General features: G+C 47.3%; 1 protein-coding gene across 6 annotated transcripts in view; it reads left to right on the forward strand.

The window, feature by feature from the left end:
* Nucleotides 1-26,396, forward strand: part of SLC13A3 (solute carrier family 13 member 3) — an 86,990-nt gene extending 60,594 nt beyond the window's left edge. For 5 of the 6 annotated variants that reach the window (XM_036825374.1, XM_036825373.1, XM_036825372.1 and 2 more), the window contains 6 exons: nucleotides 876-980; nucleotides 5,655-5,752; nucleotides 12,096-12,208; nucleotides 20,590-20,751; nucleotides 23,240-23,377; nucleotides 24,654-24,830. In XM_036825374.1, coding sequence (XP_036681269.1) covers nucleotides 876-980; nucleotides 5,655-5,752; nucleotides 12,096-12,208; nucleotides 20,590-20,751; nucleotides 23,240-23,377; nucleotides 24,654-24,830 — 793 coding nt within the window. Of the gene's footprint in view, nucleotides 1-875; nucleotides 981-5,654; nucleotides 5,753-12,095; nucleotides 12,209-20,589; nucleotides 20,752-23,239; nucleotides 23,378-24,653 lie in introns of all 6 variants that reach the window. The other variant, XM_036825369.1, reaches the window with a different exon arrangement.
* Nucleotides 26,397-27,405: the final 1,009 nt, after the last annotated feature.

Consider the following 27,405-nt stretch of genomic DNA (forward strand, 5'->3'; position numbering starts at 1 on the left):
CCCAAGGGGATTTCAGGACCAGTGGCCTGGGAGCCTAGAGATGGAGGGTAGGGAGATGACTTACACAGTCAGCTCTTGCCCTGTCACTGGGGTAGATACCCTGAGGACCAGTAAGCCTCTCAGGTTGACCTTGGAGGGGGAACCTGTCACCTTCCCGCCTAATGCACACTTTCCTTCCTGGTTCATGGAATACCCGATGCTGCCTTGGGTGGCTTCCAGAACCTTGTTTAGCGCGTATTTCTCACATAGTGAAAATAACTAAGAGTTAGCAGGCCTTCACACAAGGTCTGACTCTGCCACTAATTTCTTGTGTAGCCTTGGGCAAGGCAGTAACCCTCTCTGGGCCCTGCTCCCTGATCTGTGAAATGGGCACATTGGGTAGATATTTGCTCCAACATTCAGGGATTCTCTCTTTCTGCCTCTGTCTACCCCTCTCTCCATGTCTGTCCCTCTCTGTCTGTCCCCCTCTGTATGTATGACTGTTCCTCTCTCTTTGCCTAACTCTCTGTTTCTGTCAGTTTCCTTTCTCTCTGCTTTTCTGACTCTGTCTCTGTTTCACTTTCTTTTCCTCTCTGGATTGTCCCTAGGACTCTGGGAAATTCCCAGTGGGAAGGATATGAATGGTTTGTGGGGAGGGGTGCCTGATGCTCACGAAGGATCCTAGGGCAGCGTGGGAGCCCCAGGAAAGTAAGGAAACTTACACCTGGGACACCACTCCCCACACTCTCGGGACCACCTGGGGAGTGAACTACTTCCAGCTTTCAGAGGTAGGGCCTGGCCCAGTCACACCCAGTGGGCCCCAGCCCGAGGACTTCCTGTGCTGTGGTCCGGCCACAGCCCACGGTCACTATGGTGTCTGCATCTCTGTGCCACAGGTTTGCTGAACAGGCCGTGTTCATCCTTTTCTGCATATTCGCCATCCTCCTCTTCTCCCGGGACCCGAAGTTCATCCCTGGCTGGGCCAGCCTCTTCACCCCTGGGTGAGACTCTGGGGACCCATGGGATGGAGTTCAACAGGGAAGACTCGGGGCTGGGCCGCCGGAGCTGAGGAGGCAGTGCAGCTGGGGAGAACTGGGCTAGGTTTCCACCTTTCATCCCGTGTAATTATTAACAGTTCCTTCTTTTGCCCTCAAAAGAGTTTAGGTTTGGATGATAAAACATTTAGGGTCTCATGTGTTACGAGCTTTGCGTTTGGAATCAGACAGAACTGGGTTCGAATGCCAGCTCCGCCACTTACAAACTGTGCAACCCTGAGCACATCATTCATTCATTCATTCACTTAAACAACTTTTATTGAGCACCTATTTTGTGTTAAACATTACGCCAGAGCTGGGGGCAGAGATAAAAACAAATAGACAACAAAATAACTGCAAATTGTAATGAGTGCTATGAAAGGAGGAGTGAGAGGGTTATATTATAAAAGAATGGAGTGGGGGGCATTGACTTTGGATAGTTCTGGAAAGAACCAAAATTTAGGAAGAGTAAAAATTAGAGACACACTGGGAATATCTACTAAAAGCCTGAGGTGGAAATCAACATTTGAAGAACTGAAAGAAGCCCAGTGTAACCAGGGCCTGGTGGGAGGGAGGAAAATTGGCAGACATGTGACTGGAAGGGCAGGTGAGGACCAGACCATGAAGGGTCTTGTTGGACATGCTAAGAGTTTTGGTCTTGTTTGTTTTTTTTTTTTATGGGAGATCAGTAGCAAGCTATTGGAGGGTTTTAAGGCACTTAACTTCTCTGTGCTTCAGCGTTCTCATCTGTAAAATGGCGTTGTAAATAGTCCGATTTTCATTGAATTGTTCTAAGGAGCAGTGAGTTAATACATGTCAAGTGATTAGAAGGGCACCTAGAAAGAGCTCAATCAAATGTTAGCTGTATTTATTAGGGAATGGATAGTGGGGGCAAATATAGGTGGGGAGAACAGTTAGGAGCTATACCACCACCTAGATGATCCCAGCGGTCGTCAAACCAAGGCTCATGGACCAAATCTGGTCCACCGCTTGTTTTTGAATTTTTTAAAATGTTTTTAAGTGGCTAGGGGAAAGTCAAAAGACAAATAACATTTTGTGGCACATGAACATTATATGAAATTCAAATTTCAGTATCTACAAATAAAGTTTTATTGGAACACAGCCACACCTATTCATTTACGTATTGTCTGTGGCTGTTTTCGTATTGTGTGCCCTTTATAGGAGATGTTTACTGAACCCTGGTTGAGGACGAAGGCTTCGATGGCTTGAATGAAAGTGGTGGCAATGGAGATGGAGTGGACAAGATATGTTTCAAAGTTGGAAATGACAGGACTTGCTACTGGGTGGGATTTGGGGGCATGAGGGAAAGGAGTACCTGCATAGGTGGGTAGTTGGAGAATAACATTTCTTTAGGGGGTTGGGGGTGGCTTATCAACAATTCCATTTTGGAGTTGTTTTAGACGTGTCAAGTCTAGAATGCCTTTCAAATACTGCAAAGGGTAGTTGGATGCGCAAGCCTGAAGCTCAGAGGAGTCAGGTTGCAGATATAAATCTGGGGGTCACCATATAAATTTCCAATTTAAATCCCTAGGAATTGATGGGCTCAGCCAGGGAAAGCATATAGGAGCGTAGAGAAGACTCTGAGGAACCCCAACATTTAGGAGCTGTATAGAGAATGATCCCATTAGAGAAAATGGAGAAGAAGCAGTCAACGAGGTAGGGGGAAACACTGGAGCAACGGACTAGCGCAGGCCAAGAGAGGGGAGTGTTTAAGGAAAGAGTGAGTGGGCAAATGTGTCAAATTCTGGTGTGAGTTAGAACACGATTAGATGGAAGATATGTCCTCTGGATTTGGCGAGCTCTGATGATTTTGATCAGCACCATCCAATAGAGATGTAATGTGAACCACAAATGTAACTTTAAATTTTTTAGTAGTCACATACAAAAGTAAAAAAAAAAAAATACAGATGAAACTAATTTGAATAATGTATTTTATTTAACACTATATCATTTCAATATGTAATCCATACAATAAATTATTGTTGAGCTAGTTTACATTCTTTTTTCCACACTAAATCTTCAAAATCTGATGTGTGTTTTACACTTGCCACATTTAGTCTTGTCACATTTCAAGTGTCCACTAGACACATGTGGCTCATGGTGACCATACTGGATAGAGCAGCCCTACACACTTCACCCTCTGAGCCTCAGACTCCCCCCACCCCTGGTAAAATGGGGGATATACGTTCCAATTTCATGAGGGTTCTTATGAGGAAGAAACAATATAATATCATGGAGCCAAAGGAAGTGGCTCTTATTACCATTCTTTTATTTTTCCAAAATGTAGGTACTTTGGGTTTGTTTTCAAATGAAAACTGGTGTTATAAACATTCCAACAATAGTTAAAATCACTTAGAACCTCAGTCTCCAGTTCTGATGTACGTCTTTTTTCTGACTTAAAAAATACCTGTCTGGGAACTGTTCTACATCTTGATCGCATTGGTGGTTACAGGACCATATACATTAGGCAAAACTCATTGAACTATATCCTTAAAATGGGTGCATTTTATGGCATGTTAATTACACCTCAATTCAACTAATTTTAAAACACATGCAAACTCACTAAAAAGAAGCCTAGCAAACACAAGAATTTTTTAAACAGAAATGTGATTACAGTAAACGTAGTATTTGTTGTTTTTTTAACTTTTTATTGTATATTGGAGTAGAGTTGATTAACGATGTTGTGATAGTTTCAGGTGTACAGCAAAGTGATTCAGTTATACATATACATGAAACATAGTATTTGTGATCTGCTTTTTTCTTTGTTGTTTAGTTACAAAATTATGCTCGTTATAAAAAACTCAAACAATGCTATATTGAAAAAGTAAAAGTTAGTTTTCCTTCATTCCCCAGAGATTATCACAATTAACAGTTTGGTGTATAACATTTCAGATACACACACACAACCCATATTAATACATACACACAGGGCTTCCCTGGTGGCGCAGTGGTTGAGAATCTGCCTGCCAATGCAGGGGACACGGGTTCGAGCCCTGGTCTGGGAAGATCCCACATGCCGCGGAGCAACTAAGCCCGTGAGCCGCAACTACTGAGCCTGCGCGTCTGGAGCCTGTGCTCCGCAATGGGAGAGGCCGCGACGGTGAGAGGCCCGCGCACCGCGATGAAGAGTGGCCCCCGCTCGCCGCAACTGGAGAAAGCCCTCGCACAGAAACGAAGACCCAACACAGCCATAAATAAATAAATAAATAAATAAATTTAAAAAAAAAAATACATACACACATACATATATGTTTACATATAACAAAAAAATGGAAAATACAATAATATGCTCATAGACAACTTGCTGTTTCTGACCTACTTCATTCTTTTTAAACAGTGCATTGTAGTCTATAGAATGGGCACATCTTAATTTATTTAACCAATTCCTTTTTGGATCGTGTCCAATACTGCAAATAAAAACTTGCTTTTTTTTTTCTTAATGTACAAGGTAACTTGGTTGTATTTCCATGTCAAATGTAACAATTGATATTATCTTTTATCCTTTTTGTGAACAGCTGAGGGGTATTTCATTATATATATTGTAATACACAATGTATTTAAACATGTCCCTGCTAAAAATCCTCCATTTTTTCTAATCTTATCAATAATGAACATCCCGGTACATAATCTGTGTACAAGAGCCCAATTATTTCCTGAGGATAAATTCCTAGAGGTACAACAACTGGATTAAGGGGTATTCACATGTAAAGTTTTGAAATGTATTGCCAGCATGTGTTTCTCAACATCCTCATTAGATATTATCACCCTTTTCACGTTTTGCCTGTCTGTTAGCATGTGTTTTGATCTGTATTTCTCTATTACAGTGATATTGACCATCTTTTCCAGTTTCTTGGCTTGTTTGAATACTCTTATTCCCAAATATGTGGGCTGAAAGCCCTTTTGTTGGCACTTGGCTCTGTGCTTCATTGAACTTGGAGCCAGATGTATCTGAGTTCAAGGCCGTCTCCTCTACAGACTATGGTCTGGCCCTGAGCAAGTTGCTATTGCTCTTGGAGCCTCAGATTCCTCATCTGAAATGGAAGATGCCTGCCCTCAAGGGCTGTTTCTGAGACTTCTGTGGGCTTCATGTCTCCATAGGACATGTTGTGGATCCTTGCAAGGTGGTAGTGAGGTTTTGAGGGGCTATGAGGTGGGCTCCATCTGGGCTCTGCTGGTGTGAATGGCCTGCATCTCCATGTACTAAGCTGCCCATCCCAGGAGGAATGCAAGCAGGAGCCGAACAAATACATACAGGACTGTTACAGGAGCCCCGGTTATGGTGATGCATGGGGGTACCATAGACCCCAACCTTCTGTGGCTCTCAGATTCTCCCCTCTTTGATCAAGTCCCTCTTCCTAGGGTCCTTGAAATGGGAGGATAAACATTTGTTTGGCTCAAGCAGAGTCTAAATGCCCCGGGGAGCAGTGGATAAAGAGCTTCTGCATCCATGGGTGGTTGCATCCCTGCTGATTGCAGTGCAGAACAGAATCCGGTGGCCTCCAACAATGTCCCCTTCACTGTGGGCCTAATTCCCTTCGACAAATCCTCATTTGCAAATCTGCCAAACCTTGGCCTGCTGAGATGCCCAGGGTCACATGCTTTGGGGCCTTGTCATTGTAGGTTTATTTCTGATGCTGTCACTGGCGTGTCCATTGTCACCATCTTGTTCTTCTTCCCGTCCCAAAAGCCATCTCTCAAGTGGTGGTTTGACTTTAAAGGTAAGGTGGGCAAGGCTGGGGTGTCGGTGGCCTGGAGCGTGGTAATCAGTGGCCTGAAGGCAGGGCCCTCCTGGGACTGACAGCCCTATTGTACTAATCACGTGGTGCTGCTTCTTCCCTTTCCCTGTCTGAGCATTTACCATGTCTGGGTACTCAGTGCTGCCAGAGGTGACAGTCCAGGGCAGGGATTAGCAATTATAGTCCATGGGCCAAATCCAGCTGGCTGGCTGTTTTTATACAGCCTGTGAGCTAAGAATAATGGCTTCCACATTCTTAAAATGGTTGAAAAGAATCAAAAGAAAAATATTTCATGACTCGTGAACATGGCATGAAATTCAAATTTGTGTCCACAAATAAAATGTTTTAAATTTCTTCAATAAGAGGTTTGCGGACATCTATTAATATTTTCTTTAGTCATATAAGTACCTATACAATAGCCTCGACTTTGCCCGGAAAAACTCTGGGCCCAAAGCAGGAGTTGCAAGTCAGTTGCCTAAGGGCCCAGAGATGAAAACCGCAAGCTGGGTTTAAACGGATAGCAAGTGGTGGGGGAACTGAGGCAAAACTGGCTATAGGCATTCAAATTCAGCCTCAGGGAATCACTGAGCCCTCCACACCAAACTGCCTGTAGGCTGGCCTTCAGATCACCAATCTGTGACCCCACCGGAATTCCAGCTGGTGTCTGCAGAAGAAGGTGCCAACACCTGCCACCTGTGACAGAGGCTGTGACTGGCCCATCTCCATCTGGGGCAGTGGGATGAGCTCTGGACCAGGAGTCAGGAACTAGGGGGTCGTGATCCAACTATCTTCTATTGTTGGAAAAAAATAGCGTATTACACAGGACAGCTCCAGTTTTCAGGAGGAGTGGGGTTTTGTGTGTGTGCAGTACGGCATACGGACCAGTAGGGAGCCGATTTCCCAGGGACGCACAGACAGTTACTGTAGCAGAGCTGGACCTCGAGGAGGCTAGCCCTGGGTCCGAGGGGGCTTAGGCTGTGGCCCCTGAGGCTCTGCCACTGAACGGGGTTCAGTTATTCTCTTCCTCTCTGCTTCTCTGTCTTGCGGCCAGCCGGCTTTCCTCACCATCCACTCTCGGTATCGTTTCTTGGTCTGTTCAGAGTTTCTACTGCTTCTGAGTTTTGGCATCTTGGTGGCTTCTGCTTCATCCTAGTTGCCGCTTCACTGTAACTTCTGTTCCCTGGTGGGGTGGCGCCCTCTCCTTCACAGTACCTAATCCCACCGCTCCTGCTACTTCCTGCCTCCTGTTTCTGTCTCTCGAAGCATCGAGTCCCACACACCCTCTGCTTCCTCGTAGCAGCTACTCTCTTAAAGGGTTTACTCCTTCTCCAGGTGTGTCTGCTGCCTCCGAGCCACTGCCTCCTCACTGTACCTATTTCCTCATACGTTCTGCTTCCTCAGAACTCAGCCCACTCATGGCCTCCATATCACCCGGCCCTCTCTCTCTGTCCGCTCTTGCATCTTCAGCTATCACTTCTCTTCACCGAGTTGTCGCTCTACTTCCTACTGATGCTTCTGAGAGTCAGAAGCTGCTTGGTCCAGCTTGTTCTTATAAAAGCAGATCGCTTCCTACTGTGTCACCTCGTAGCGTCATAGTTTCCTGGCCAGCCTGTGGCCTGGCTGCTCTAGATCAGGTACCCAGCCATGGTTCTGTCACCTGTGGGTGGGCTCATAAGGCCCAGAGCTTCCTCTCAGCTGGGACTGTGGGGAGGGCACTATGGCATAGATGTGCGGAATCCCAGCTGTGTTACGAATTTGCTGGGTGACCTTGAGAAAGTTCCTATACCCTCTGGGCCTTGCTTTCCCAGTTAGGAAGTGAGTGGGGCCCTTAGTCACTTTTCACCCCTGGCTTTAGCAGTTCTCTAGGACATGTCCAAACTCAAACGCCACATAACATTTTTGTGTGCCGCTGATTGGATGCAGGAGAATGTGTTTGGTGAAACTTGGCCCTCCCTGTCCATCTCTCCTTTCACATTTTTGAAACAGAGGACAGTTTCTGTATTACAAGGAAAACAGCAGCAGAGGATGATCGTAATTGGCAAGACCTTCAGTGTCAGAGCCTGGTGGGATCTGTGGAAAACAGCCAAGCCAATGTCCAAATAAAGGGGGCAGCTGTTACTCAGTCTCCCCTGACTGTCACTGTGTAGGAAAGCACGACTAGTTTTGCCAGATTTGCTGATTTTTTAAGAGAAGCAAAGAATCTGGAATTTTATGAAATCTCCCTGATTTTAAACTTTGGCAACTAACACTGGAAAACGAATACTACGTGGGCCCATCCAGTAGTGTTAAAACACATCTCTAGGTTGGATCTGGCCCATGGAGTGTAGCATCCTGCCTCAGCTGAGGGTTCTTTGAACTGGAGTTTTCAGTGTTGCCCAGTGGGTGGGGAGAGGGAATTCCATCCGCACTGCCCATCCTTCGGCAACCAGTGGGCCCGTGCAGACTTGGCTGAAATGATACTTTCTAGTACTCAACACCCATGTCTTACAGGCAGCCTTAGAGAGTGGTCAGTCAGTTTCCACGGAGAGAAAGTGACTTGATCAAGGTCACACAGCTAGGTAAAAAGAGACAGGAGGTGGAACCCAGACATCCAAGCCAACCTTGATTTTCTTATCTTACCCACTGTCTTCCATTCTTCTATGGATCTGAGTTGCACTTGCAACTCCCTTTATGGTCAGTCAGCAAGTATTGATGCTCTGCCCACTATGTGCCAGGCATTGTGCTTGTGGTTGAACAATAATGATGGTGATGATGATGATGATGTTGATGATGAGGATGATGTTGATGATGATGATGATGATGTGGATGATGAGGATGATGTTGTTGATGGTGATGATGATGATGATGTGGATGATGATGTGGATGATGATGTGGTTGGTGAGGAGGAGGAAGAGGAGGTGGAGGGTGTTGTTGATGAGGAGGAGGAGGATGTGGGTGATGATGATGATGATGATGTGGATGATGTGGATGATGATGATGATGATGATGTGGATGATGAGGATGATGTTGATGATGATGATGATGTGGATGGTGATGATGATGATGAGGATGATGAGGAGGAGGAGGAGGAGGATGATGATATGATGATGTTGATGATGATGAGGATGATGATGTGGATGGTGAGGAGGAGGAAGAGGAGGTGGAGGGTGTTGTTGATGAGGAGGAGGAGAATGATGTGGATGATGATGATAAGGATGATGTGGATGATGATGATGATGATGTTGATGATGATGATGATGATGATGTGGATGGTGATGTGGATGGCGAGGAGGAGAAAGAGGAGGTGGAGGTTGTTGTTGATGATGATGAGGAGGAGGATGTGGATGATGATGATGATGATGATGTGGATGATGATGATGATGTGGATGATGTGGATGATGATGATGTGGATGATGTGGATGATGATGATGATGATGATGTGGATGATGAGGATGTTGATGATGATGATGATGATGATGTGGATGGTGATGTGGATGGTGAGGAGGAGGAAGAGGAGGTGGAGGGTGTTGCTTGATGATGATGAGGAGGAGGATGTGGATGATGATGATGATGTGGATGATGATGATGATGATGATGATGTGGATGATAATGATGTGGATGATGTGGATGATGATGATGATGATGATGTGGATGATGAGGATGATGTGGATGGTGATGAGGATGATGATGTGGATGGTGATGTGGATGGTGAGGAGGAGGAAGAGGAGGTGGAGGGTGTTGTTGATGAGGAGGAGGAGGATGACCACCATGTGGATGGTGACAGCTTCCATTTCCTCTTTGCCCAACAAGCTCTTCCTCCAGATATCTGCATGGCTCACTCCATCACTCTATTCAGACTCTGTCCTAATGTCACCTCCCCAGAGAAGCCTTCTCTGACTACACCATCTATAAAAGCACCCCTCCTTTGTCACTCTGTCCCTTTCCTGTATTTTCTTTTTCTTCATAGCACATAAAATGTCCCAACATTATACGTTTATTGATTTATCACCTGCCTCACTTATTGGAATGTAAGTTTTCCAATGGGCAGGACTTTCTCTGTTTTCGCCACTCCCGTATCCTCAGTGTCTAGAAGAGTGCTCGACACATGGTAGGTCCCCAATATACAGTTGTTAAATAAATGACCGAGGACTTGCTCTGGGCCACATCCTGTGCTGAGCCCTTTGCATATATGGGCCCGTGTCACCTTCCCAACTGGCCTCTGAGAAGGTACTGTTGCTCCCTTTTGCAGATGAGGACACTGAGCCTCAGAGAGGTGGAGCCACTAGCGCAAGTCACATAGCCGAATGGCAGAGCCAGGGTTGAATTCTAGTTCCACCTCAAAGCCTGTGCTTTCAGCTACTGCTCTAGAAGGCAGCTGGCATAATGTGGAAGTGAGAAATTTAGACAGTTAGAGGCTGCACTTATGAGAAACAGTGACAAGGTCATGGTTGGATGGGAAAATAATAAAGGCAATAACAGCTAACGTTAACGGTAATGACCATATGGTGAGCCGTCTTATAAGCGCTCACAACTTAACTCACTTAACCTGCATTATGTTAAACTCATCTCAGGGCCTTCTGCCTCCCCTGTCCGACCCTGTAAAGTGAGTCACTTTACTTTTTCAGACCTTGGCTGTCTCTTTAATGAAATGCTATTTTATCGCCTGAAGGCAGAGGGCTGGGCCTCCTGACATCTCCAGCTGCCTCTTCTAGTTCTGGGCTTAAATCATACATTGTGTTTGGCCCAAGAATCCCCTGGCGGTGTGTGACATCTGAACCCAAGGGCTGCAAATTATCTAGGAGGGCCTTTATTAAGTAGCTTTTTTTTTTTTTTTTTTTTTTATTAAGAGCCTCAATTAGCCATTTTTTTTTAAGTACTTTTTTTAAATTAATTAATTAATTTATATTTATTTTTGACTGTGTTGGGTCTTCACTTCTGTGTGAGGGCTTTCTCTAGTTGTGGCAAGTGGGGGCCACTCTTCATCGCGGTGCGCGGGCCTCTCACTATCGCGGCCTCTCTTGTTGCGGAGCACAGGCTCCAGACGCGCAGGCTCAGTAGTTGTGGCTCACGGGCCCAGCTGCTCCACGGCATGTGGGATCTTCCCAGACCAGGGCTCGAACCCGTGTCCCCTGCATTGGCAGGCGGACCCTCAACCACTGCGCCACCAGGGAAGCCCTATTAAGTAGCTTTGATTGTCTTTATTATCCAATTATTAACTTTTGTTTTAGAAAACCACGGTGTAAAATTTTGAAAAACACTGAAAAGGGGAAACAAAATATCAATGGGTACTTAACCAGGAACTGTCCTGACAGAGGGCGAACTGCTGTGAATGGGCCAGACCCATCCTCCTCCAGAGAGGCCGCTGGCAGCCCACGGTGAAGAGTGCCAGTTCAAGAGTGCTTATTCGGCACCAGGCACTGGGCTGTGTGTGTTGAATATATTATTCGACAAGTACTTATGGAGTGACTTCCAGGTGTCAGGCAGGGACACTGGGATACGGCTGCAAACTAAACAGAAACGTCCCTCCACTCACAGCTCCCTCGTTGCTTCATCAGTGCCCACAAGAACCCCCAGGTACTATTATTGTGTCAGATATTGGCTGAGGATATGGGGGCTTAGAGGCAAGGTCACGTTTCAAGGGCACACAGTGAGCCAGGGTCCAGGAGGATGCTCTCAATGCAGGGATGACAAACTATAGCCCGTGGGCCAAATTGGGCTGCCACCCACTCTGTAAATAGAATTTCATGGAAACACTGCCACACCCACGTGTGTCCGTTTTGTCTGTGGCGCTTTCATGCTACCGTGGCAGCCTTGCTGCAACAGAGGCCTGCAAAGCCTAAATTAGTCACTCTCCAACTCGCTACAGAAGACATTTGCCGACCCCTTGTTCTAACTACTGCAGACATGGCTGCTTTTGAAGAAATACAAATCATCCTGTATTTCCATGGACCAAACATGCCCTTGGTTTCTATTCTCCTGCATTCCCTTCCTCTTTTTTCCCTCTCTGTACACCTTCAGTTACAAAGAGGGCCTTTTCTCTTGTAAATGAGAGTGAAAGTAGTACTTACCCAGAAGGGCTGTTATGAGATTTAAAGGATGTTCTGCGTGCGGACTGCCCAGTTCCAGGAGATTCTCAAGCTGCATTCTGAGTAGAGCAGACGCCCCAAATCGGACGCTGGAGCCAGATTGTGGCTTCCTGGAGACCCCTGAGTGTCCCCACCAAGATGGGGCTGCTGGGGCCGGTATCCCCTCCTCCGGCTGACTGTCCTGAATGTGTGTTGGGTCCCCTCCCTGCCCGGGGGGGAAGGGTGTCCCCTCCCAGGTTAAGTGCCTTCTCTCTGCCCAGCTCCCAACACAGAGACAGAGCCCTTGCTGACGTGGAAGAAGGCTCAGGACACGGTGCCCTGGAACATCATCCTTCTCCTGGGAGGGGGCTTCGCCATGGCCAAAGGCTGTGAGGTAAGAGCAGCAAGCGGGCTGCAGCCTGGGGAGGCGCGCGCCAGTCCCGGGGCAGCCGCAGAGGGCGCAGGCTACACGGGCCCCGCGGGCACCGCAGATGCCCCACCTGCCACATGGGGGTCATCAGAGTGGACACCTCACAGCTCCATACTGTGCCTGGCGCTGCCCAGAAAGAGAGGAAAAGGGTACGATGGAGAATCGCAAGGAGCTTGCAGTGAGCATTACACTAGTACTACTACTAATATCATGACTGGAGGGTCCTGTGAGCACAGAGGAGTAACACCCTAGCGGGCTCACCCTGTACCAGGCACTGTTCAACGTGCTTTACACATATCGCATTTAAACTTCCCAGCAAGCCTATGAGATAGATGCCATCGCTATCCCCATTCTACAGATTAGGAAACTGAGGCACAGGGAGGTAAAGTAACTTGCCTGAGGCCACACAGCTATGTACTCAGGATTAGAATCCAGGTAGTTTGGCTCTAGAGCCTATGCTCTTGACCCCTATGTTAGGTGTTGTGTTACTATTAATGTTATTCTAGAGGGCTCTGTGAGCACAGAGGCAGAGCCGGGACTAGACTGAGGCGAGGGAGGCACTGACAGAGCAGAATTTCTGGAGGCACGCGGTCTCAGCACAGCCAGCCCTGCTCAGAGGAAGTGCAGCTTCAGTGTCCAACATGTGTCATAACATATTATCTCATTGAATCTTCACACTGGCTCTCAGCGTTAGGGAATATTTATTTAAAAAACTTTTTTTATTTTTGGCTGGGTTGGGTCTTCGTTGCTGCACACGGGCTTTCTCTAGTTGCCGTGAGCGGGGGCTACTCTTTGCTGCGGTGCGTGGGCTTCTCATCGCGGTGGCTTCTCTTGTTGCAGAGCACAGGATCTAGGTGCGCAGGCTTCAGTAGTTGTGGCTCGTGGGCTCTAGAGTGCAGGCTCAGTAGTTATGGTGCACAGGCTTAGTTGCTCTGCAGCATGTGGGATCTTCCCAGACCAGGGCTCAAACCCATGTCCCCTGCACTGGCAGGCGGATTCTTAACCACTGTGCCACCAGGGAAGTCCCGGGAATATTTTTATACCCATTTTCCAGGTAGAAAAACCGAGGCCTGAAAAAATGAAGCAATTCTCTTAAGGTCATACAGTTGCCCTCTGCTTAAGGGGTGGGGTTCAAACTCCAGTCCGTCTGATTTCAGAGTCCAGCCTCCTAACGGCTCACTCTTGAGAACTTCCCAAGTGCCAGGCACCTCGGGAAGCACTTTGCAAATACTGACTCTGTTAATCTTCAAAGACACAGCTGAAGTAGATACTGTTGCTGTCCTCATTTCCAAGATGAGGAAATGGAGGCAACTCGAGGCTAAACAAGTTGCCTACTTTTGTGCAGCCAGAAGGCAGAGCTGGGATTTGAACCCACAGCTCATGAAGCTGGGCCCCACCCCACCCCTAAATTTCTCCATGTAAGCCGAGGTACTCAAGGCCACAGCCAATTAAGGGTCAATGGGAAATTAAGGTAAAGGAAACCTGAAATTACTTCTCAAATTGCTTACTTTTTAAAATTCAGTTTTGTGTTTGCAAGGCAGAAATAGAGACACAGATGTAGAGAACAAACGTATGGACACCAAGGGGGGAAAGTGGGGTGGGAGGGTGGGAGTGGTGGGATGAATTGGGAGATTGGGATTGACATATATACACTAATATGTGTAAAATAGATAACTAATAAGAACCTGCTGTATAAAAATAAATAAATAAAATTCAAAAAAAAAGAAAAGAAAATTAAGTTTTTAAAAAAATTTATTTTATTGAAGTAAAGTTGATTTACAATGCTGTGTTAATTTCTGCTGTACAGCAAATTGATTCAGTTTTATATATATATATATATTTATACACATTTGTTTTCACATTCTTTTCCATTATGGTTTATTACTGGATATTGAATATAGTTCCCTATGCTATACAGTAGGACCTTGTTGTTTATCCATTCTCTATATAATAACTTGCATCTTCTAATCCTAACCTCCCAATCTATCCCTCCACCACCCCTCTCCCCCTTGGCAACAAATCTGTTCTCTATGTCTGTGAGTTTGTTTCTGTTTTGTAAATAAGTTCATTTGTGTCATATTTTAGATTCCACATATAAGTGATATCATATAAGTGATATCAGTATTTGTCTTTCTCTTTCTGACTTCCTTCACTTAGCATGATAATCTCTAGGTCCATCCATGCTGCTGCAAATGGCATTATAAAATTCAGTTTTAATGATCAGTTTCAAATAGTGTTACGGAAGCCCAGGCTTGGGGATCTGAGTACCTGGATTCAAATCCAAGCTATCCTACTCCTTGCTGGGGCCCTTTAGGCAAGTTCCTTAACCCTTCTGGGCACCAGTTTTCTCAGCTATGAATGGGCTCGGAGTTCTTACTCTATGGGGTTGTTGGGAGTAATTAAAGAAGAGAGTAAATGAAGGGATACACCGCTAAAAGGAGCCAAGAGCTCCCTGCGTGTTCTCTCGAAACACTCACTCCATGGTGATTGCGGGTTCAGCTTCCAGGAGACTGACTCTGAGGCGGGAATTAGTGAGCAGGCATTAGGCTGTGCCCTCTGGAAGGGAGGGAAGGAAGCAGGAGAGGTGGGGAGACTCCGCCCCAGGAGTGGTGTAACCTCGGGCAGGACAACTTCCCAGTCTGAGACGGTCCCTCAGGGGCTGACAGTGAAGGCCGTCTGCTGCCCGCACTCCCTGCGCTGGGGCAAAAGGCCTTCAGAGTCCCGAGAGTGGAACCATCACGCTATGGACCCCACACCAAGGCCGCACTGAAGGGGGGCTGGGGGGCACATCCAGCTTCTCTACATAGCTACTCTTTTTTTGTGAAATGTGTTTTTATTTTGTTCATTTTTTTCAATAAATGACACATACAAAGGTACAGACTTCAAAAGGAACAAAAGGATGGATGAGCAAAAGTACTGTTTTTGTCTCCATTTTAGGAATCCTGAGGACCAGAGAGGTTAAGTGACTCATGCTAGGGAACACAGCTCATAGGTAACAGAGCTGGGCTTTGAACTTGCATCTGTCTGACTCTTCTCACTATTCTCACTATTGCCTCCTACTGGGGATGTATCAGGGAAGGCTTCTGGGAGGAAGTGGCATGTTAGCCATGGCCTTGAGGAGGCCATGCAATGCAATGGTAGAAAGCATGGGCGGTGGACCCAGACCATCTGGGTTGGAGTCGATCTTTCACCTCTGAGCTGTGTGCCTCCACTTCCTAATCTGTAAAATGGGCATAATAATGGTGCCCATCTCATACAGTTGTTACACTTATTAAGTGAATTAATACATGTGGAGAACTTAGAACATAGCCAAACATAGTTGTTTATTATGATTAGATATTATGGAAAAGGGGAGGTTCTCGCCCTGAGCAACTCAGTGGAAATGATGCCATTTATCGAGATGATATGAACCTCGCCTCACCCTGAGTCTGACCTGCACCCCAAAGGCTTCTCCAGGCTCAGGGAGTGGTGGACAAAGCCTGGCTCTCAATGGGCCTGGCTGCAGGACCGCTGAGCATGCCGGGAGGCCAGTCTGGCTCCTGGCCCAGCCTTGGGCAGCTGGCCGTGGTTTCTGTTCAAAAAGGACTTTGTGTGACAGCTGCTCCCTCCCCCAACCCCTGCTCGTACCATCCCCCGCCACAGGCGGCCTGCTGTAGGAGGGACCAGAGTGCTCACAGGCATGTCCTGCTTCCTAGCCCTGCCCAGTGCCCTCGCCAGGTCACAGCCAGGCCTCCTGGGGCTTAGAGGCCTTTGCACTGGGACTGGACTCCCACCTGCTGGTTCTGAAGGGCTGGAAGCAGATCCCAGTGCTTGCTCTGAGCTTGACCACTTGATGTCCTCACTGCAGGTTTCTCCCGCTGCAAAACTGCCCATATAATTAGACTCTAGTCTGATGGCTTGCCTTGGCCTACACACGACAGCCCCTGCCTACCTTCCTGCTGTCAGCCCTTACCTCTATCCCCTTGTGGGCTCCCCTCCAGTCCCACTGGCCCCTTAGTGTTCCTCAACCACACGACTCATTTGCACCCCAGGACCTTTGCATCTGCTTTCTCTCTGCCGAATGCTCTTGCCTGAGATCTCTGAGTCCTTACCCTCAGGTCTCGGCTCCAAGGCCAGGTCCTCAGAGAGACCATCCCTGACCACCCTGTCTAAAGTAGCGTCCGCCCTTCACAGTCACTCTCCCTCTTATCACCCCACTTATTTCCTTTACACCATACCTACCCCCCAAGTTATCCTGTTCATTTGTTTGTTTGTCTATTGGTATCTCTGTTACTAGAATGTAAGCGCCACAAGGGCAGGGACTGTACCTGTCTTATCCATTGCTGTTCTAAGCATCTAGAAAAGTCCTGGTACATAACATGCTCATTTAGTAAATATTTGTTGGACAAGACCTACAATATGGGCTGTTTTGAGGACTGATGACATGATGGATGGCAAGTACCTAGCAGAGAGCTGATACAGACCAGGTGCTAAAACCAGCAGCCTATGTCAACCTCGCCACTTTTCCTGTTATTATAATTATACTGTCTCATAGAAAAAGGTCTTATTCTGACACCTTCATTTATATCTCATTTAATCTCTACCCACAATAAACTTATCTACAAATATATTCAGTGATACAAGCTTGGTATTAAATCAGGGTGGAACAGACCCTATAGGCAAGTAGAAACGTGTATTCTCCTGAATCCCTCATTTCCTGCTGGAGAGTTATCTTATTATTATTGTTGTTGCTGTTGTTATTTTATTGACGAGGTAGACTGATGAAGTAAGAGCCAGATCCTGGGCTCAAAATTCCAAACTTATTTGACTTATCTGGGCAAATCACAACCTCTTTGTGCCTCAGTTTCTTCAACCATAAAATATAGATATTTATACTACTTACTTCATGGAGTTGTTTCGAAGATTAATAAGCTAACATTAGCAAAATGCTTAGAAGAGTGCCCAGCACAGAGTGAGCACTATATTAAGTGTTTGTTAAGTTAAATAAATAATAATAAGCCCTGTTCAGTACTTACTATATAGAGGAATCGTTTTTACCTGTACTCATTTAAGCCTCACCACAACCCCTTGAAGAAATCAAGGAACAGAGACGTTCATTAATTTGCCCAATGCCACACAGCTTGTAAGTATTACAATGGTTTGAATGTTCACACATGTGCGTAAAGTCCTCCTCCTTTCCTTTAATCAAATTGACTGGCTCTCTCTACCTAAGAATTCTTATACAGAGTTGTATACACACAGCTGAGCCTATTGTGTTTTATGAGGCTTTAAAAGAGCTTTTCAAGGGTTTTCTATTGAGATTTCAACTTTTTAAAAAAATATTATTTATTTATGGCTGCATTGGGTCTTCGTTGCTGTGCGCGGGCTTTCTCTAGTTGCGGCGAGCGGGGCTACTCTTCGTTGCGGTGCGCGGGCTTCTAATTGCGGTGGCTTCCCTTGTTGCGGAGCACAGGCTCTAGGCGCGCAGGCTCAGTAGTCGTGGCTCACAGGCTCTGGCTCACAGGCTCTAGATCGCAGGCTCAGTAGCTGTGGCTGGCGGCTCTAGAGCGCAGGGTCAATAGTTGTGGCGCACGGACTTAGTTGCTCCGTGGCATGTGGGATCTTCCTGGACCAGGGATCGAACCCATGTCCCCTGCATTGGCAGGTGGATTCTTATCCACTGCGCCACCAGGGAAGTCCCAGAGATTTTAACTTTAAACATTCCATTTCTAGCATAACACCCTCCTTTAAGATCTGACCCTACTATATGTCAGAGAGATCAGGGAGAGAGGACCTCGTGGAACTGGGAAAGGAGGAGGAAGAGGGGACCAGCTCAGCCTCCCCCTCCCATCCTGCGATGTGGCCTCAGGTACCTCTTGGCGTCTGTGGGGGCTATAAGGAGCACAGTTTGACAACCACAGCATGGGGCAATTTCTGAGTGTTCCGCCACCTCTGACATCTCGTGACTTGATGCCACTAATGGCAGCTGGCATGTTTTGGGCACTTGCCTGGTGCCCAAGCACTTTTCTAAGTGCTTAACAGATTAGCTCCTTTTCTCCCAACAGTAACCCTCTGGGACAGGGACTGGTACATCTCAGTTTACAGAAAAGGAAATGAGGCACAGAGAGGTTAAGTTACTTGCCCAGGATGACACAGCTAGAATGGATTAAGGTGGGGGGACAAACTTAATCTGATTCCAGAGCCCTTGTCCTCACCCCCTGGGCATGCTGCCTCTGACCTTGCCCGTTGTTGGTCCTGGAGTCCCTGGGAAAACCATGTGGCTGTGTGTTTCCAAGGAAACAGAGCTTCTGATTCTAAGGGAATGGGAAAGGGCAGGTGAAGCCCGTTCGAGTCCCCTTGAGAGCAGCTGGGGGGTCTCCTCTCTCTGGAAGCTGCCAGACCTCCCTCCGGCTACGGAAGCTGAGCCAGTGCCCTGAGTGCCTGCTGGGACGCTGGCTGGAAGCCTGGCACCCAGAGGCCCGGCTACAGGGAAGCTCTTGGCTTCTCATTCATCCAAGTCATTAATATTCCCTCTCTCCAGCCGCTCTCCATTTAATTGCACACACTGCTGTCGGTCTCTTTGCCAGAGCTGTGGCCTCTGGGAAAAACTAGTGGACCCATTTTTCCCTGCAGCGTTCCCTGGGCCAGAGGAGGGGCTGGGGCTCGACTCTGCCATATACTATAATTTCTAAGCTATCAAACAGTGCAGATATGAAAGAAGCACCTTAATTTTATAAGGTCTCTTCTAGGGAAAACTAAGCATGTATTATTCATTCCTTGAAGGTAACTTTTAAGTCATGTTGTAGAGACAAATGTATTATTTTATTTATGTAAAAACAGAATACTGTATTCTAGAATCCACTATGAAAGTTTAAGTTCTGGAATAAGCAGCAAATTTTCTATTAAACACAAAAGAGCATAAATTTTCTCTGATAAACTGAAGTTTGTTGGTACCAAAAGATACTGCGTAGACATACAAGTGTGTGTCTACCATAAAAGGGCTATGGTAGACATACACTTGATTCTAAACGTTAGGGGTCTAATCCAACTCTGCCCTTGATCAGCTCCTAAACCTACAGCTTTGTTATCTTTGTTAAGAAAACGACCTAGGCAGCGCCCTTGCAGCTTTAATGAGATATTGCTGCGTGGCACCACCAGGGGGTAGCATCGAGCACAATTTTACATCAGTTTTTCCTCTTTGTGGTCTTAATGAAGGTGCATTGGATTCCGGGTTGTTAACGATACATTTGAAGTGGTGAGGACAGAGGTGGGGGAGAGTATCATTATTAAATACTCGTAAGTACAGTAATTCCTGGAGAACTCAGCAGAGAGGGAGCTCGGAGGTAATTCTGCAGCGTTGATGGCAGGTGTAGTCTGGAGCCAGGGAGGAGACAGTCTACCTTGTCTTTTCTCTGTCCTGGAGGGCAGTGGTCCGCTCTGGGCACTGCCCTTCATTAAGAGGTGCAGTGACAGTCTGGTGTATCCAGTGGAGGGTGCCCAGTGACAAGGAACTTTGCAGGAGAATGTTAGTTTACTGACGTACGTGGCCCTGAATGCAAAATACATCTTAGTCACTATTTTGGGGACCTTGAGTAAGTCACAAAAACTTTGCCAAGTTAGGGTTCCTTCTCTGTAACACAGGGAGGAAAGCTTACCTTGCTGGATGGTTGGGAAGAGTCAGGGAGGTAATGCAGGCAGGTGCCTGGCACCCTGTAAAGCCTCAATAATGGTGATTATTACGATAATGAATAATATGTTACTAATGTTAGTGTTTGTGGTACCACCATTGTAATACTCATTATAAATATCTTTATTATTGATAATCCTATTCATCGTGTTGTATTTGATATAATCTGACACGTTTCCTATTATATATGATATATATAATATCTTGTACATATTTGGTATGTATTAATACATAATAATTATAAAATTAATAATGAATATTTTGTATAAACGTGCTAATATTTTTGTAATTAATAACCATCACTGGAGGAATGAGAAGATTTAGCATGGAGGGTCCAGTTCCCCTCTCCCAGTCAAGTTTAGGGGTCCCACAACCAAATGGATTATTTGGAGAACCAAATGGATTATTTGAGGATCCAGGGGTTTGGGCCCTGGGCCTGCAGAGTATGGAGTACAGAGCAGCTCAGGAAGCGGAGAAGCTGACTGAAGTCCAGGCTGGAATATGTGACCTGGCGCAGGAGACTTACCCTCTCTGAACCTCAGGCGACCCGTACGTGAAAGGGTGTAGTTGTCAGCGCTGTGGCCAACCCTAACCCTCCCCGCTTGGCCCAGGCTCGGGGGGGCGCGGCTGTTGGAGGGCTGGGGGGTGAAGAGGCGCCCTTGCTTCCTCCCCTGTGCAGGAGTCGGGGCTGTCGGCGTGGATCGGCGGGCAGCTGCACCCGCTGGAGCAGGTGCCGCCCGTGCTGGCCGTGCTGCTCATCACTGTGGTCGTCGCCTTCTTCACGGAGTTTGCCAGCAACACGGCCACAATCGTCATCTTTCTGCCTGTCCTGGCGGAGCTGGTGAGGGTCCACACAGGGTCCTGGGGCGGGAGGGAAACACCTCTCCCCAGCACACGTTCAGAAACCTCTTCCTCGCTCCGGGGAGCTCCCCCAGGAGCCACAGTTGGTCATTGCTCTCGTCCAAAATGCATGATAGTGTCAGAACCATGATATTTTTTTTAAAAAGAATACTGTTTTTTTCTTTAAGAAATGCATAAACAGAGTAAATATTTTCCAAATGTACCAAATTCCCTCCTTTGGGAAAAGTAACCCATGCTGACGTGGAGAGTTTTCTAGGAAAATAGGAATCGCCAAATATGGATTAAGAAGAAGTAGAAAATCTGAGTGGACAAATAACCTTAGGAGAAATTCTAATGGCAGGCAAAGCCCTAGCCTCCCTCTAAAGCAGGGTTTCTCAGCACTATTGACATTTTGGGCAGGAGAATTCTGTCCTGTGAAGCTGTCCTGTGAACTGTAGGATGTTTAGCAGCATTCCTGTTCTCTACCTACTGGATACCAAAGGCATCCCCCCTAAATTGTGACAATCCAAAATGTCTCTAGACATTGCCAAATGTCTCCTGGGGAGACAGAATTATCCCCGGTGGAGAATCACTGCTCTAAAAATCACTAGCCCCAGAGGGATGTCTGAGGTGAGAGCTAGCAAACCTTCAAGGAACAGACAGTCCCCACTTACCCCAAGTGTTCCAGAGCACAGAAAGATCGAGAAAGCTGTTCAATCAAGGTACAAGGTCAGCAAAACCCTGACACCAAAAAACAGAAGGAGAGCAAAGGAAAAGAAAGTTATAACTCAATGTCACATGTAAACAAAGATGCGAATAACAAAATGGATCCAAGATCGTATGAATTCTACTAGAAATTTCAAAACTGATTAACAGAAACTATCAGTATAGTTTTATATTTAAATAGACTAAAGAAGACCAAACCATATGATTATCTCAATATAGACCAAAATGATAAAATTAAATGTGTTGCAAGTATATGCTTTGTATGTAAACAGTGATATACCAGGCACACTATCTGAATCACTTTTTGCTTTTTATTTGTTTATTTATGCATCAATTTATAATGGATATCACACTGTATTAGCACACACAGATACACTTTATTCTTTCTCAATGACTGGAGAATATTCCACTATGAATCCATAGTTGTTGAGTTTATTTAAGCAATCTTCTACCGATGAACACAGAGGTTGTTTCCAGCCTCTGCTATTTCCCAACAATGCTGCCTTGGCCTCTCCTTGTCTGAGCACCTTTTTATACGTAGATACATCTAGATCTCCAGAGCTGAGATCCCTGGGTGAAAGAGCATGTGCATTTACAATTTTGTAAGAGATGGACAAATTGCCCTCCCAAGTGTGGGCGTGCCATTTCCACTCCCACCAGCAGCGTGGGGTAGGGGTCCCCATAGCCTTGCTAAGTGTGATTGGATTTAATCACACCCTTCCCCAGGATCTGATGGATCTGGCAATTGAGAGAGATGGGGATGCTCTGGGGGAGAGGAGGGAGAGCAGACCCAATCAGGTCTGCAGGGGCCGCTTTTGCTGAAGAAGATACTAGCAAATGATTTATTCTTCTAAACGTTGCTTATCATCAAAATCAAAACATTTTACATGCAAGGGGGTGATCTTAGTGCTTTTTGAGAAAATGTATATGCTTTGGTTTACAAAAATTCCCTAGAGGGGCCAGAAATCCTTATCTTAAATAAAATGCTGGCGAAGTGATCAACATGAGTTACAGGTGGACATGTCATTTGGGGGAGGTGATGAACCGGTGGTCTGCTAACTGAGGCCAACCCACAGACACCTTTGATCCACACGGTCTTAGAAATTTGGAAATGAGTGCCGACGGGTGCTACCTTGAGCTCTCTTTATCTCTGAAATCCAGTGAGGCCCCAACAAAAGGTACCCAGCGGCCAGCTGTTTGGATTGTTAGGCTGAGAGAAGGACCAGGCAGGGGACTTGAGGTTTTTTAGAGCCATGATTCTCAAGATGTGGTCCCTGGACCAGAAGCCTTAGCATCACCTGGGGGCTTGTTAGAGATGCAAATTCTTGGGGCCCCTGCCCCAGACCTGCTGACTCAGCAACTCTGCAGGAGGCGGGGCAAGCGCTCTGGGCTTTAACAAGCCCTCCAGGTGATTCTGATACGCACTCAAGTTGGAAGAGGGAGTGTTCTCAAATAATCTCCCCAGCCCATCCTCCCTGATGAACCTGCATGTGCTTGGAATGTCGCTAACCTAGGAATGTTCTCTCCATATCTCCCTCGGTCTGGTTCTCTTCTTGTCTGTCTGTCTCTATTTCTGCCTGTGTGTCCATTCTGGCCGCATTTCTCTCTGTGTGTCTTTAAATCCGTCTTCCCGTTTGTTTCTCTCGTTCTCTCTCACTCGCCAATCTCTCTCCATGCGTCTCTGTCTCTCCACCTGTCTCCATCTCCCGTGTGGTTTCTCTGTATTTCTCGGTCTCGGTCTCTCCCGCCCCTCCTGGGCCCAGGCCATCCGTCTGAGGGTGCACCCCCTGTACTTGATGATCCCCGGCACAGTCGGCTGCTCCTATGCCTTCATGCTCCCAGTCTCGACACCCCCCAACTCAATCGCCTTCGCCTCTGGACACTTGCTGGTCAAAGACATGGTGAGTCTGGGCATTTTCTCGCAGAGGTCCGGGGAGGTGGGTGGACACCAGAGGTGGCATGCAAGGCATCAAGGCAGGACTTGTGCTTCCCCCAACATCTCGCAATTTCTGAATAGGTCCTTCCGAGTGGGACCAGAAATATACCTTTTAGCAAACACTCTGAGATGATTCGTATGCTTAGGCAACTTCAGGAAGCACTGCCTCAGCGACTACTTTCCAAAGTTTGCTTCAGAGACGAGGGGCTTCCCCTCTCTCTGGGCACCTCCCTGTCTTCTGACTTGTTTGGCCAAGCGCTCTGTGCCCGGTGGCAGCGTCTCTAGGAGAGGAGCAGCGGACCACACCTGGGACTTAGGGCCGGGCCTCGGTGCCCAGCCTGCTGGAGAGGAGACAGAGGCCGAGGGTCGTAGCAGTGGCGGGGGACCTCCAGCTTTCAGCAGGGCTCTCCCCCAGGCTCTCCTGCTGAACCGGCTCCTGCCCCCTCCTCTGCCTGCTTCCTGCTGCCCTGCCCCCTCCACTGGCTGCCTGGGGTGTCCGCACCGTGGGTGCTCAGGGACCTAAGCTTCGGGGTCCTAAGCTGGTGCAGGTGAGAAGGGGGAATCTGCTTAACCAGTCCTCCACCCACGCAGGCTCTCCAGGCACAGAGTTCCCAGCAGGACAAATGGAGACAGTGAGAGGCAGAAAGAGATCACAGAGCAAAGAGACAGCAGGGACCCAGGCAGACAGACGTTCATCCACCGTGGGTTCATTCACTGCACAGATATTTGCTGAGCGCATTCCATGTTCTGGGCGAGGGGTTGAGCAGCGTAGGGGAGACACAGGCCTGCCTCTAAGGAGGTTGCCTTCTATGAGGGAGACAGTAAATGAAAAGCAGAGGGTATGTTTACTGATCAAAGCAGATTATTTGCAGGTTGTCTGATCCTGGGTGAGCCAAATTCTGAGCCTCATTTTCCTCTTCTGTAAAATGGGAATAATGATGATGATGGTGATGACAGCCCTCACAGGGGTGCTTTCAGGCTCTGTGACAGCTGCATGGCACAGTGCCTGGCACCTAGAAACCGCTCAGTGAATAGGGACTTTTTCAGCTCCTTGAGGGTCAGCCTAAGGCGTGTAAAGATGGAAGGGTCTTGGGTATCGACCAACCTGGGTTTGTGTCTGGCTCCATCACTTCCCAGCTGTGCAATCTTGGGGGAAGGACTTTCTGACTCTGAGCCTGGGCTTTTCCATCTGTATAATGGGCCTCAAGCAGGCCCCTCCCTCACTCTGGGCTCCGTTGCAGGCGCGGACGGGACTCCTGATGAATGTGATGGGCGTCCTGCTGCTCAGCTTGGCCATGAATACTTGGGCACAGACCATCTTCCAGCTGGGCACCTTCCCGGACTGGGCCAACCTCCACCTGACCAATGTCACAGCACTGCCATCCACCTTGGCCAATGACACATTTCAGACCCTCTGAGTCCCCCTCAGGTACTCTCTTTGTGCTGGGCCCTCCCAGAAGGTCTCGCCATCATCTGCTGCCAGGACCCTACAGGATGATCAAGCAATTCTTCTCTGTGATCCAGTACGCAGCAAGCAAGGGTGACTTCCAGTGGTCCACTTGGGTCCATAGTCTCGTTGTCTAGGATACCTTCTCCTCTGTCATGCAGTTGAGGGTGCAGCTACCTCCCAGATCTGCCGCCTGAGCAACAAGCTCCTTTATCTCTGAGCTATTCTGTGGTTAGGACGCAAGAAAGCCCAATTTCAGCAACAATAAGCAAATCTGGAATGGCGTTTGTCTTGAATAAGTAGGGTGGGAAGCGTAGCTAGCATCCCTCACTGACTACACGAGTTACCATCTGGAGAGACCATCTTGCCTTTAGGGATCACCTTCCTTCAAGAGACTTTGGGGCTGCTGTGTCCCAGTCCAGCTGTTCCAGCTGTCACAGCTGGTGTGTGCTCTGCTTGGTGGGGGCCAATTCTCTGCCAGTTATTCGAATGTCACCCCTGCTGATACCCAGCAGCCAGGGGTATTTTCAATCCCTGGAGACAGGGGGAGGGACAGATGACATCCTGAGGACATGGAGATCGTGCAAAGCCTCCTTGCTGCTTCTCCGGGCTCCCGAGCACACAAGGGGAGTTCTAGACCTTTCTACCCAAGCTTATTAGGATTTTCCTGTTCAGTCTGATTCAGTGTGGCCACAGTTCCAGGGTCAGGCCAAGTCTGGGCCATGCCCTCTCACAGGTGACCCATGGCCCCTCCAGCCAGGCCCCTCCCGCACGTGGCCCGCAGGGGCCTTCGTGGCTGCAGGCTTCTTCTTGTTCCAGGAGCTGGTCTTTACCTCCCCACCCCGACCCAAAGCGGTAAGCATGTTTGATTAGCAAAGGCCACATTTTTTAAGGGTGAGAGAAAAGTCAGAAGATAAATTGGGGCCTTGTAAAAGGTCAAATGTCTCAGGCAGGGAAACACCATAATCCTCTTCTACAGACAAGGACAACTTAAGACTTCCCCTGAGCCAGTGGCTGGTGGGGCCTGTCCTAGAGGATCTGACCCCTCCTCGCTTCAAGTAGGAACATCTCGGCATCCCCAGTGAATAGCACAGTTTGGACCCAGCGGGCGCTCAGGAAGTATCTGTGGAATCAGTAGCCAGGCATTAGCCCAGCATCAGAAAAGGCACCGGCTGAGGGGCCCAGAAAGCTCACATCCCTGACTTCCTATGCCTCTGAGGGATGAGGTTCCCCAAGCAGCTCGGGCTGGGAAGCAGCACCCAGGGACTGAACTTGTTCTTGAAACAGCACAAGTGAGTCATGGATGTTCCCCTGGGAGCAGTGGGGAGGAGGGAGAATGGGCTCCCTGTCCTTCCCGTGGGGTTACTTCAAGATTTTAGTCACAGTTACAGCCCGTTGGGGTGGGGCGTGCACTCCTATTGGATGGGGCAGTGGAGAAGTTCATTCACAGAGAAACCCAAGGGGCTTATAACCAGATGAATCGTGATTTCAAATACTTCTGATTGAGAATTCTATAAAATAAAGAATGTTAATCAACCCTGGGCCTGGAGATTATTTGCCTTTGTGGCCATAAAAGAGCTTCAAAGCCCTAAATTCTGGAACGGGGGTTTCACAGAATTGACCTCCCTGACCTCACTTCCTTACTGCTCTCCCCTCTACTCCAGCCACATACTCAAACTCTCCTGCCTCAGGGCCTTTGCACATGCTGTTTCCGTTACCTAGAACACTTTGCTCCTAAATATATGCTTGTTTCTCACTTTATTCAGGTCTCTGCTCAAATGTCACCTTCCCAGAGAAGCTTCCCTGACCATCAGGTCTAAAATATCACCCTCATTACTTTTTATACCCTTATCCTGCTATATTTTTCTCCTTAATATTTAGTCAGGACACTGTATTATTTATTTCCTTGTTTATTAACTTTCTCTCCCTCTAGAGAATAAACCTATGAGAATACAAACTTTATCTTGTCCAGTGTTGTAACTCCAATTCCTAGAACGGTTTCTGGCACATAGTAGATGCTTAGTAAACATTTGATAAGTAAATCTATACCAGAATTTATGAGAAAGCAAACTCACTCTTCAATCTGGGGTCTGTTTGGTTCATTTCTTTATTCACTCATTCTTCCATTTATTCATTCAACAGTATTTATTTAGAATCTGTTACGTGCTAGTTCACTGTCCCTAGCCACATGGAACTTAGCCCAGGAGACAGGCAGTAGGCAGGTAAACAAATAGGTAAAGTGACTCTGGGTCATAATGTGGGCTAAGAAGAGAATGAAACTGGCCAATGTGAGAAATCTACTCAGAGGCTATGTTAGCCAGGGTGGTCAGGGAGGACTTCTCTGAGGAGGCGGCCCTGGGCTGAGACCAGTAGGAGTCAGCCATGTGCTCAAGGTGGTGTGGGAGGAAAGGAGATGGCAGGGGTGGTACAGAGTCATTAGAAATTTACCAAGGACTCATCTGGAATACACAAGGAATACCCAGAAGCCAGAAGAGACAAAAACAAAACACTTACCTGAGGCTGCATAACAAATCACCCCAAAGTTC

This window comes from Balaenoptera musculus, chromosome 15 (genome assembly GCF_009873245.2).
Source record: "Balaenoptera musculus isolate JJ_BM4_2016_0621 chromosome 15, mBalMus1.pri.v3, whole genome shotgun sequence".
Taxonomy (NCBI): Eukaryota; Metazoa; Chordata; class Mammalia; order Artiodactyla; family Balaenopteridae; genus Balaenoptera; species Balaenoptera musculus.